Source organism: Tachypleus tridentatus, chromosome 7 (genome assembly GCF_004210375.1).
Source record: "Tachypleus tridentatus isolate NWPU-2018 chromosome 7, ASM421037v1, whole genome shotgun sequence".
Classification (NCBI taxonomy): domain Eukaryota; kingdom Metazoa; phylum Arthropoda; class Merostomata; order Xiphosura; family Limulidae; genus Tachypleus; species Tachypleus tridentatus.
The window spans coordinates 140107085-140119454 of NC_134831.1; the positions used below are offsets into that span (position 1 = coordinate 140107085).

A 12370-nucleotide genomic window follows, 5' to 3' on the forward strand; every position below is an offset into this window, starting at 1 on the left:
CAATAAGCTGTGTTCTTTAATTCGTTTGTTCCTTTTTTTCTTGGTTCATCTCATCTACTTTGCATGTTTGTTATTTATTTTTGAGAATTTTTTTCTTTAGTAAAAACTGTTACTAGCAATCTATTCTTTTGAGTATTTAATGCTACATTTATGTAAGTGAGATCACTTAACTTCTAAGGTTTGGAATAACCCAATATCAAATTAAATTGTATGTGTGTTTTCTTACAGCAAAGCCATTTTGGGCCATCTGCTGTACTAGCATGGGGCAATTAAATGGAAAAGACCTCAAAATATTCAATTAATAACTTTTAACATAAACAAAATAAAAAATTTACGTCAATTTTTTCACTGATTTTTGATGAATATTTATCATACACGATGAATTATGTTGTACATATTCTTGTATACAATAAATGAATGAAGACTCAAACTTTTATACCCCCAATTTTTTCAAAACTTTAACCTGTTTTTTTATATCAGTTTCCATAATTACTCTAATTACCAGTCCAAACAAAAAGTAATTTTGAAGATATTTTTTCTTACAAATTCAATTTTCCAGACAATTTTATCAAGCAAATTATACTATACTATGATCTAAACTCCATATGAATTATAATCAGTGTTCTATCTAGGTTGTATAACTACATGGCTGCACAACTAATCAAATACTGTGCATTTCATTATTTCAACCATGCACATCTTCAGTGATGGCAATGAGTCTCAACACTCTGATGGCCTTACTAACTTTAGCAGTCGATAGGCCTAAAGCTCAAATAACCAAATGGTAGCATTGCATAACAATCTAATGGATCCAATACGATCAGTGGTTTGAAACTAACCCTCCCAAACCCTTAAAAAAATATAGTAGTGCACATCTGTGCATTGCCTTGATACTGGTGCACATGAAAATAACTCATTCCACATATTGATTTGAAAAATTAGAGAGAACATTGCTTCTAACATGGAAAAAAACAGCATAATAAAGCCAAAGATCATAAAATCACACATAGTTTTATTTAAAAATTTTCAGACTCATTCTTTTAAGATGATACAAGTTTATCCAAATTCTTATCCAAAAAAATAATACAAAAGTAGGCAAAATACAGCTACTAATAATTTGGAAGTGTCCAATTTACAAGTAAAATATTTCAAAGCAAACAAGCCCATTATTTTGTTATTTGTATTATTGTATGTTGTTTTAAGTTCCATAAATTAGATAGAGTTTGTAATAATTTATAGTGATCAATGTTCCTTTTCTTGATCTGAATACTCATACAAATTCCAAAAACTGTGTTTGTTTTAATTCTACTCTAAGCAACAATGGAAAAACAGTTGCAGCAACTTCATAAACATGAATGTTTTATTGGATTTTTTTTCTTAATGCTTTTATTCTTTCTACTGCTTTAAAAACTTCAAATTATGAAACTTACCAGCAAATTATGACCTTTTACATTTCTCCACCTCTCTACAGGTTCTGGTAATACCTAATATATTTAAACGAATACATAAATAATAATAAACAATGGAAACACATGTGAATGCATTTTCTTTATTTTTTTTTATGATGCAGCTTACAGAAAAGTATCAGCATCATTCACATATAGATGAAAACCCAGAACACATATTACAAGTAAACAAGTCGGTTTTATTCCTGGTTGAATGATTAGGCTTCAGTTTGGCATAAGCAGCCTACACTGTTACAACTCGTACATCACCAAAACACAATGTGTATGGCACAGCCCAACATGTTGTACTTAAAATATAAATTAACCAAATTTTATTGATTTGGGAATCTTCTCTTTTTATGCACAAAAATAATACTTTTAGTATTAAAATTATCCAGATATATAGAATGTTTGATGGTGCAGGATTTGCATTCAATGTATATTCAAAATTTCGAAAACATTATTTTTACATTTACAACTACTGTATTAAGACAATTTGTCAACAACCACCCAATCAAAAGTATAATAATGTAAAGTGATGGATAAAATTGTTCTAAATACTCCATAAAACTACTTGAACTTCAGATCTCTCAACGTGTTTGAAGTTCATGACTTATGATGATTTCACCATCAAAAATAAGCTATGTAACAAACCAGTGGCTCATAAAAGTAGTTTTAGCCCACAATAATCAAATCATGCAAACAATTTAGTGTTAGAGTAAGGAAATATTATAAGTGATAAAACTACAAATGTATGTACTCTATATGTAAATAGTTTTCTAAGTTTTCTTTCAGAAATCATATAATGTGACAAGGTAAACTGCTGAAGAAATTTATGTTTTACCACATTTTGAAGCAAAATAGCAAAAGAGAGAATTTGACAGGAAACTAATATTTAAAAGAACTTTATTCATAATAAAACATTACAAGTCTTAGAATAACCATGACTATCAATATGCATTTAAGAAAATAAAAACAAGCCATTATAAAACCATTAACTACACAAAAAATAAAAAGCAATCAGAGTGAAACTTAAAAAAATATAAATTAATGATTTTTTGATAGTAGTTTCTACATTTATGCAAAACAATGTACAAAATGTTTATAAATACTTAGGACCACTAATACATTTTTGTTGTTTAAAGTATCATTATTCTGATTTGTCTTCATAATACGGTATAAGGCCTGTTTATCAATACGTTTTCTAATGTTACCAACACAAAATAAACTCACAATCATGTCTTAACAAGTCATGATAAAGTGATTTTTATTATAACAAACAAAAAACAATTTTGCATGTCTGTGTGTGTGTGTGTGTGTGTGTGTGTATCATACACGCTGAGTCAAAAGATATCCACTACAAACAAATGCCACAAATTAAATCCACTTTAAAAGATAAATCAACACATTCAGGAAATTTTTCTTTTAAAATTAAAAAAATAAATTAAACCAGTCAAACTTTGGAAGTTATAATTTTCCTATACTGAGAACACATATTTCTGGTGGGAACATCCATCCATTCACAATATTAACCTTCCCATTTTGTGCTACCAACAATTGTACAATGATAAGTTGTAATACTCTGAACAATGGATTAAGGATGAACAAAATCAAATAAATGTAATGCCACCCTTTGTGAGAAACCAGATCTCCCCATCAGAGACCTGGAGAAACAGGCATGATGATGAAAGATGTGAAGTGTGGGATGTAGAACTGATGACTGGTGTTGAAGAAGGTTGTAAAATAAAGAAAAAGGAAAGGAAGGGAACAAATGTTATTGGGGAAATTGAGAAAATGACAGCTGAGTGAGCCAGTAAGGATTCTGCAAAGAGTGGTATAGATGATAGAGACTACCCAATGAAGTAACTAGACAGGATGATAAAAAAATTCATTCTTGTTTGACTAATCCTGGCTGAAGGCATCTACAGCCAAAGCTCAAGGATGGGAAACTGGGACCAAAACAAAGGTAACTGGTGACTTAAGGTGGTGGCAAATACATCAATATAAGGAATACCCCAACAATCACAAAACCATCAAAAAACAAGGGGATTAAAGAACCACTTCATTGCATAAGCCCAGTTGGGTCAAAAAAGACAATGTGCCAAAAGGTCAAAAGCACCAGGTACATAACACTCCCTCAAAACAAATGTGATGGCCATGGCCACAAAAGAGGATCCAATGCAAGAAAACAGAGAAATCTTCTCAACAAAGTATCCCTTTGGTGCTTGAGACGAGCTACCATGTTGAATTGTTGGAATGGATTATGACAAGACAATCTCTGAAGATGGGAAAAACAAGATCCAAAACCAAAAAAACAGAGAAGAATTTGTGGATGCTAATAAGAAGAGAACATTCCCCTACAGACCAATAACCCAAATCCTCCTGGTCATCTACTCACACATCCCAACCATGAAGGGATGCATCCATGAACATATGTAAATCTGGCCATAGAAGTTGGGGCCTGGCATGGCCAAGTGTGTTAGGGCATTCAACTTGTAATTCGAGGGTCGCAGGTTCGAATCCTGGTCGCACCAAACATGCTCGCCCTTTCAGCTATGAGGGCATTATAATGTGACGGTCAATTCCACTATTTGTTGGTAAAAAAGTAGACCAACTCTAGTCATACACTGCTAACTGAGGGACGGCTAGTGCAGATAGCACTCTAGTAGCTTTGTGAGAAATTCAAAAACAACAACAACAAAAAAGTACAGCAACAAAGTTAGCCCAAAGGGTAGAGCACAAAATTGTAATACCACCCAATGATGGACAAACTAACAATGAGGACAAGAAAACTCCAATATATAATTATGCTCATAAGCATTGAAGGCATCCAAAAACTCAGAAAAAAAAAAAACTTACCAAAGAGTAAGGTAAGATTTAATGGTGAAGCATGGGGTGTGAACATATTGATTAAGATATGACAGGTCAATGACTGATCTCTAGTCTCCTGTCTTTTGGGGAACTACAAACAAGTGGGATTAAAACCTCCTGAACTGTGTGGAGTAGGATTGATTTCCTGTTGTGTGAGAAGATCTTGCATTGCCTTGGATAGATGCTAGCCTGACAAGGATTCCTAAGGAAGAGAAAAGAAAACATGAATGAGGGACAGAGGAGGAAAGGTGATAAAAGTATGACAAATCCCTTTGACAAAATTCAGTGAACCCAAACATTAGAGATAAAAGGGCTTCACTGATGAATAAAGGTCACCAAACAAACTTCCACCAGATCTACCCACAGCCCTACCAGGTAGTCACTAGAACAATTGTTGGTTACCATGCAGTTTTATAAAACAACAAGTCCATGACAATATAACATCATGACCCAAAAGGTCTCAACAACAAATAAACAACAATTGCCAGGCAAGAGTCAAATATGGCAGATGGGCTAACATGAAAGTAAGGAGAGAGAGTATGTCCCCAGAAAAGCCCTTAGGGTTCTTGTGAAGAGCCTCAAACAAGAGAAGGATCAAGGAGTGGTACTGAATAATAGTTGTCAGGGTAAGACAGATAGGAATATTAGGTATTGGTAATATGAACAGGAGATTTGGGTCTCACTTCCCAAATAAGTAAATTTGATTAATCAAATAACTGTTATAAGAGAGAACAGACAGATCCAATGTCCACAGAGAATGAGCCATACTAACACTATTACCTAACTAGAAGATGAAAAACTTAGTGTGGACCTAAATATCAGGAGATGGGAAAAACTAAATAAGATTGTGAAATAGAATCATACAATATGGACAATATGGGCCATAGGAAACAGGAAAAACAGACAGAGCATCATATACTTAAGAAATTAAACCAAAAAAGCCAATGAGGACCTAACAGGTTTCTCAGGTATGGTTTGGCAAGGCATAGGAACTCTCGAGGGGTACAAAAAATCAAAACCTCCTGAGCCATGCTTGGCTCAGGAGGAAGAAAAACAAAACCAGGAGACAAAGGTTGTGCCAATAATAATCTTCCTGTGAATAATGGCTGATAAATACCCCAAATTGTTGCCTGAATTATAATATCAGAAAAATGAGATTTATTGGAACATTTATTTCAGAATTCATGCTTCATACCAAATAAACAATCAAAAGTTTTTGCAGCAAAACACAGGTAATTCAAATACTTTGAGAAGAATAAAGAAAGGCATCTGAACGCAAGCACTGTCAAATAAGAAATGATGGTTTAGTTGCAGCACAAAGAGTGAGTCACATGCATCATGGACAGTGGTATTTTCCCACTGGTGGAGAGATGATGCATGGAGTTTGCCAAGACACGTTTGAATCTTTGATTCCAATAGGGGGTGCAGAAGACTTGTGGCATGCATTATAAAAGAGTATTTGCATATAGAAGCAGCACAAAAACAAAAAGCTAACCTTGTGAGCACAAAAAAGTACCATATTGGAATATCATATATTACAAATACTTGTACCATTGTTTCAGGAAAGTTTGATGAGAAATATTCCAACAAGGCTGTTTTACCACTTCCAATATTGCCTTCAACTGAAACCTGCAAAATAAAACATTTGTGGTAACTTAATCTTTATTTTATCCCAAACAAGTCACTTGACAATAACATCAGTGCTAATCCTGAGCATGTAAAAAGAAATGTCAAATGTACAGTTCTACAAGTTCTTTGGCTAGCAGGAACTTTATAATAAGACATATCTGCATAGGTAATAAGATACATTTTTGAAGATTCTTATAAAATTTCATTAGAACAAACACTTTTAATACAAATTTTGCTCATTTTAAACTACATTCCCTAATCTCCCCATTTGCAAAGCCAATAATGTTATCTTTAATCTAAACAAGACTAGTCTAAAATTTAAATATAAAAAATGTTTCAAAACACCAAGTTTGAGTGAAGTGAACAATTTTTTCACTTCCAAAACAGTCTGTCTTGACATTTAATATTTTACTTAATAAGCCTAAATATTTGGTAATGTTTTATTACTACATAAAATTTACTTGGAATTTGAAACATTTATGGTTTATATACATAATATCCTGTATTAATAAAACTGATAAGAAACTAAGCTTTCTCTGTATTTTAACATCATGACTAATATAAACTTTCAATTTGCCAAATGCTATTTCTTAGTGTTTTTGAATATATGTAAAATGTAGAAACAAAAAAATATATTCTGGATCAACTGACTCAATGTTCTAGTTCAGTGCTTCCTAACCTAGAGTTAGTGTTACACCCCGATATTCCACAGCAGATCTGCGTGATGGTAGTGGAAGATCTCAACAGTGCCTTTTTGTCTTCTTTTATAAGTCTACTGTTGTAGATCAAAGTGTTAACTACCATTTTAAAATTTAACATTAAGGTCATAAATACACAATTGGTGTTGTTTTCATAACTCCAAAGTTATAATTTTTCCTATTGTGAAAATGTATTTCCACTAAGTACTCACCTTCTTTCAAAAACTTAGCTATTCTCATTCAGTGCTTCCTTCTATATGCAAACTTTTTCTTTGTGTATGCCACAAGCCTTGCTCTCCCCCTACTGGAACTGCAGCATGCATCACCTCCTCACCAATATGACTATGACATGCTCATGCAACACATGACATCCTCTACCAAACTATCACTTTGAAGTTTGGCAGATGATGGAGAGAATGTACCAGTGAAATATACTGTAATTCAATCACACAATGAGAAATGTGGCTACAGGCGTAAACTGGCTACGGCACAGCAGACAATACTTGGTAAATAAACTACATCCAAAACCTGAGCATATGGTACCAATATCCACACAAGGTGGAATGAGTATAATACTGTCTTCACCTCAAATCCATGAATCAGAGGATTGAGAAACTTCAATTCCTAAGTATTACACAAACTCTGAGCTATTGGTCCTGGATCTTGACATCCAGTATTAAAAAGATGTCTATTTCATACAATCAACTCCTCCAACTGTGAAACAGGCTGGGAAAATCCAAATGGTAATAACACCACCAAAAGAAGTGAGCACAAGGGATAGTCAATGACAAAACTGGAACAATCTCATGTACCACTACCATGACCAGTAAACAAAGAGGAGAAAATCAAGAGAGAAAGACAGACAACCCAAACCCTCTGTGAGGACTTATGTTGATCAGTTCACTATGTTGTCATCAGTTACCACAAATAGGAGGATATATTATCTACACTGTTCTAATTTGTAACTGAATGGTCATTAGGTACTCATTCAGCAGGGTGCCTCCATGATAAATTACCCCAGTGGTTTGGAACTAGAAAGTGGTAAGGACTCCCATACTTTACTTAAAGAAAGGAGGGTGATAATGTGATGGAGAGTCCAGAAGAATGTCATCACTTTAGCAAATGTAATGGGTGACCATGATACCTTATTTTGAAAAGCAGACCATACTAAGTTATTCACTCCACACATGGCAGGAATTAATAGCAATTCTTTCTGCTTTATCTAGGCAGTCCGTGGATGATACATTCCAGAAAGGGATGTTTATGAAGTAAAATATCACAAGGTCACTAAAACCTATCTAGATCTGGTTGAGTGTAAAAATGGGAAATAAAAAGAAGGGAAATAGAAGAAAAGAAGAAACCAATCACCCCCTCAAGCTCCCAAGGCCTATGGGTGAAAGTAACATCTTGGATAAAGAAGAAGACAAGTAGAATGATAATAGGTACATAAAACATCAATGGTAAACAATCTTAACATTGATGTCCAAAGGTTAAGAAAAGAGGGAAATATGAAATATGGAGCACAAGGAAAGTGATTCACATGGAGGTGAAGGAATGGAGGACCAGATTAATATCCTAAACTATAATGGTAGGTCACCCAGAAAGGTGGCATATCCAGAAGGAATACATAAATATGGTAAAAACATAGGAAATAAAAACTCTATGGTATTGGGAAAAATTAAAGGTATGAAATAAAGCTACCTGATACGCTATAAGTAAATGAGCCCAAAAATCCACACTCAAATGTTCAAGTGATAAATTCCACCACATGAACCATGGTAGATCAGTTAGTGGGAAACTTCATAGTTGTAAAGCAATGACAGAATACCTTCCACAGAAGATGGATGGATGGAACAAGCTAACAAGTAAGCAACTCTAAATGTGAAACTAGATCTTCTCACCAAGAACCAGACAAAAGCCAGGCATAAAATGCAGGATGTGGAGGGTGGAATGTGTGATATATGACCAAGATTGACAATGAAGTTGGGAAGAAGAGGAGAAGATCAGTCACTAACTGTAGAAACTAGAGTGAACTGACCAATAAGAAGCAATCTGGAGAAACCAACAAGGAGTGAAGTGGAGGAGACAAATTAACCATGAAGTAATTGGATATACGAGTACACTTAAATGTACTTGTGTGACCAAACCTAGTTGAAGGCATTGACTGCCAGGGCCAAGGGATTAGATACAGACAACAAAAAGAAAGATAACTTGTTGTTGAGGTGAATAGTAAATGCATCCACATGGGTGAGCTCCCACCACTAGCAAAGATCCCTGAAAACAAGTGGAGGAATATCCAACTGCAGTGCAAAAGATAATTCACTACCAGACTGAAAGCACCCAGCACATGACACAATAAGATGTTTGTAAACCCAGTATAAGAGATCCAATGTCCAAAAAAAAGAGATTTCTGGACTAGGTGCCTCCTTGTTGTTCAATTGTGCCACCACCACAGAACTGTTTAAAGGAACTACCAGGCAATGCTGAGTGAGTAGAAGGAAGGGGTGGAACATCAAGCACATGGCCAAAAGTTTGAGAAAATTGATATGCAAAGCACTTTCACTTGCAAAACAATGGCCCAAAGCCTCAGGGATATTGACCCACTTTCCCAAGATGTCGATCCAGCCCTGGGGAAGGAAATAGCATGCCTGTAAAAATATAAATTTTGTTTGATCACCCAAGCAGATTGTCTCACAGGGAAAAGAAAAGGAAATGGGGATGGAAAGAGAATCATGAGCAAGGTTCCATTGGTTTGGAAGTGCTCACTGATGAAATCTTGTACGATCACGGCTGATACCACAACCCCAGAGAAAATTCCAATCTCAGGATAAAAAAAAATATTTTATGGTGAGCCTGGATAGTGAAACAATGTGATTGGGGCATGATAAATCAATTACTGACTGCCAATCCCTTGTTTACTTGGAAACAATGAAAAGACAGGAATAAAAACCCCAGGAAGGATGGGGTACAGGTTTAATGGTCCACTGCAAGAGCAATTCCAAAACAAGTTCTAACAAATACTGGCTGTTCACAGGATCTTCAGAAGGAGGAAAGGGATAAAGAAAAATGAGAGCTAAGGAGAAGACAACAAATTCTTCTAAAAGGGCCCAAAGTACTCATTTATCATTTATTGTCAACAAAGGAGCACCAGTGGTGAAGAAACTCAAACAACCAAACTGTTGGTAACAGGAGAGAGGGGCATTTTCAAGGTAAGCAACAAGAATTATTATTCCAAGTAAAAGGTACATGGAAGGGCTGGGAAGAATAATAAATGGTAACTGGAGGTAAATGCGGCTTTGACTGAGGTAAATAGACTACTATATTCATTAGTGTTGACTACTATTGGATAGATGTTGTCCAAGGCTGTGGAGTTTCCAGGTCCATATCAAAAATGTAATGTAATGTCTCAGAAATGGGACCATATGTATATCCCTAAAACATGGTAAATGGACACAAACTACTACAGCATCACAACGTATAAGGTTCCAACAACAAAGAAACCATGTATGTAATGCCAGAACCGAGATGATATGTGGGCTAGAGTGAAGGAGAGAAGGACAAAGGTATCTCAAAAAAACAACAACAAAAAACCTTGGGATTTCTGTGGAATGCCTCAGGTAGGAGGTGTATAGAAGATACCATAACAGAATGGTAGGGGTAAGAATCATGCAAAAATATTGAACATGGCTAAAACTGACAGATGATTCAGGAGCTGCCCTCCATATAGGCAGTATGTAACCTAATAACTGCTACTCTAAAAATGGATAGCCAGCATGATGGTAGGAAACTGCAAACAGATCTGAAGTCTTCAATGAATGCAGCACGAATGTCTTCTTGCTTAATGGTCACCACAAACTCAAATATAAGGTGGTGGTGAAAAATCAAAAATGGTTGGAAAATTTTTTATTGCAATAAGGAAGGATGAGGTGCTTAAGAAATAGAGAAAATTGATAAAACCTAACAAACCTGAGACACAAAAGCCATAAATACCACATTATGCTTAGCAAACTCACTGGGTTGGGAATGGTGAGGAAAGGCAAAATCCAGAAGTGAAAAAGAGATCAAAGTCATTGTTAGTTTGCACAGGATCAGTCTGTTACAGAGGAGCCTGAGTAATATCCAGGAACAAAGGTTGTTCCACATGATGTTCCATCTCCTGACATATGTATAAAAGCAGATAAACCCATCAATAGGTCATCCACACCTGAGATTGAGAAAAAAATTATGGTTGTTGGTGTAACCCCTAAAGGGGTAATGTTAATTTCAGAATTTATTGCACAGAAAGGTTCACCAAATTAAAGTACAGAAAATAAGGTGACAAAAAGTAACTGATAAATACTAATAGAATAAACAGATTGGATGAAAGTAAATTAACAGAAAAAACAACAACAATCACTTCATGAGGAAAAGAAGTTGAACATAAAACAAACAAAACGGCAAGACTGAACCCAAGAGCTGTCAAACAAGAAGTGATAGTTCAGTAGATGGAGCCACTTATCACATGACCATGTCATGCTCCTATTAGTAAGGAGGTGACACACATGACTTGCATGAAAGAATTTGAAATTCCAAAAGGGGGGGAAGCAAAAGGTTTGCCACATGCACAAAGAAAAGTTTGCATACAGAGAACAGCATGGAATTAGAATAGCTAAACTTGTGACAGAAGGTAAGTACCATATTAAAAGATGTAGTTTTAATAAATATACCCACTTTTTTAAAACTCATTTTCTATAACTTCTACTTCTGGGTTCTTAATTTAATGCTATGCTTTGCACATCATTGATAATAACTTCCTAAATTATGTTAATTTAAAAATTTTATTAAAAATATGCTGAAAAGATTGAGAAAGGTTGTTACAGTTGCACATTACACAATCAGTGGAAATTAATGTTACTATACGATCAAATTTTAGGTCAAAATATAGTTGCAAAAATTAAAAGATAATAAACATTACAAAGAAAACAATGCATAAGTTAAAAAAAACATCCATGTTGATGAAGAATTATTCCTTTAAGAACAGTCAATGGTTAGTATCACTATTTAAACAAAAGAGGCTTGCTATATTAAACATAATTCATGGTATATTTAGTACAATATCTTGTATATCTTACAGAACATTCCACTATGTAACAAATTTTTACTTTTTTTGTTCCTGGGCAAAAAGTGTTATTTCCCAATTGCTAATGACAAGAGAATATGGAAAAGACCTATATTTCTCTACAAACTTTGCTTTTGTGACCTGGGTAACGAAATTTTCAAATTTACCCATTTTCCAAATATTCCAGGTAGATTCAGTGCCGAGTAGCTCATAGAGAATTTTCTCGAACTCACAAGAATTTAAGAACTTTCTATAAAATTGTAGAACTTACAAGAATTTTCAAGAACCTTTTAGAATTTTCTAGAACTTTACATAGTAATATATATACAAGGGCTCACCACTTCAGTTTAGTTCTAGCTGCCTAAGTGAACACATAGACTGATCTGATTTTATCAGAGATGGTACAAGCAATCTCCAGACGCATTCTGCTATGTATGTGACAAACTTATCAAGACAAGAGTGAAAAAGTACGCTGTGACAGCATCTGCTAAAATGTGTGAAGCCTACAAGGCATATTTCGGCATGTTTGTCAGGTATCAAGACAAATCCAGGGCACCTCATTTTACCTGTGAGCACTGCAATAAAACTCTAGAAGCTAAGATGGACAATTTTTGCTTGCTTAAATAGTA

At 34.7% G+C, this 12370-nt stretch overlaps 1 protein-coding gene across 15 annotated transcripts in view; it reads right to left on the reverse strand.

Annotated features, from left to right (window-relative positions):
- dnk (deoxynucleoside kinase) overlaps positions 1 to 12370 on the reverse strand; it is a 33640-nt gene that overhangs the window by 13863 nt on the left and 7407 nt on the right. For 10 of the 15 annotated variants that reach the window (XM_076514359.1, XM_076514369.1, XM_076514370.1 and 7 more), the window contains 2 exons: positions 5868 to 5945; positions 1431 to 1484 (listed from right to left, as the gene is read on the reverse strand). In XM_076514359.1, the coding sequence (XP_076370474.1) occupies positions 1431 to 1484; positions 5868 to 5945 (132 nt within the window). The remainder of the gene's footprint in view (positions 1 to 1430; positions 1485 to 5867; positions 5946 to 12370) is intronic. The other 5 variants (XM_076514366.1, XM_076514374.1, XM_076514365.1 and 2 more) reach the window with 1 other exon arrangement.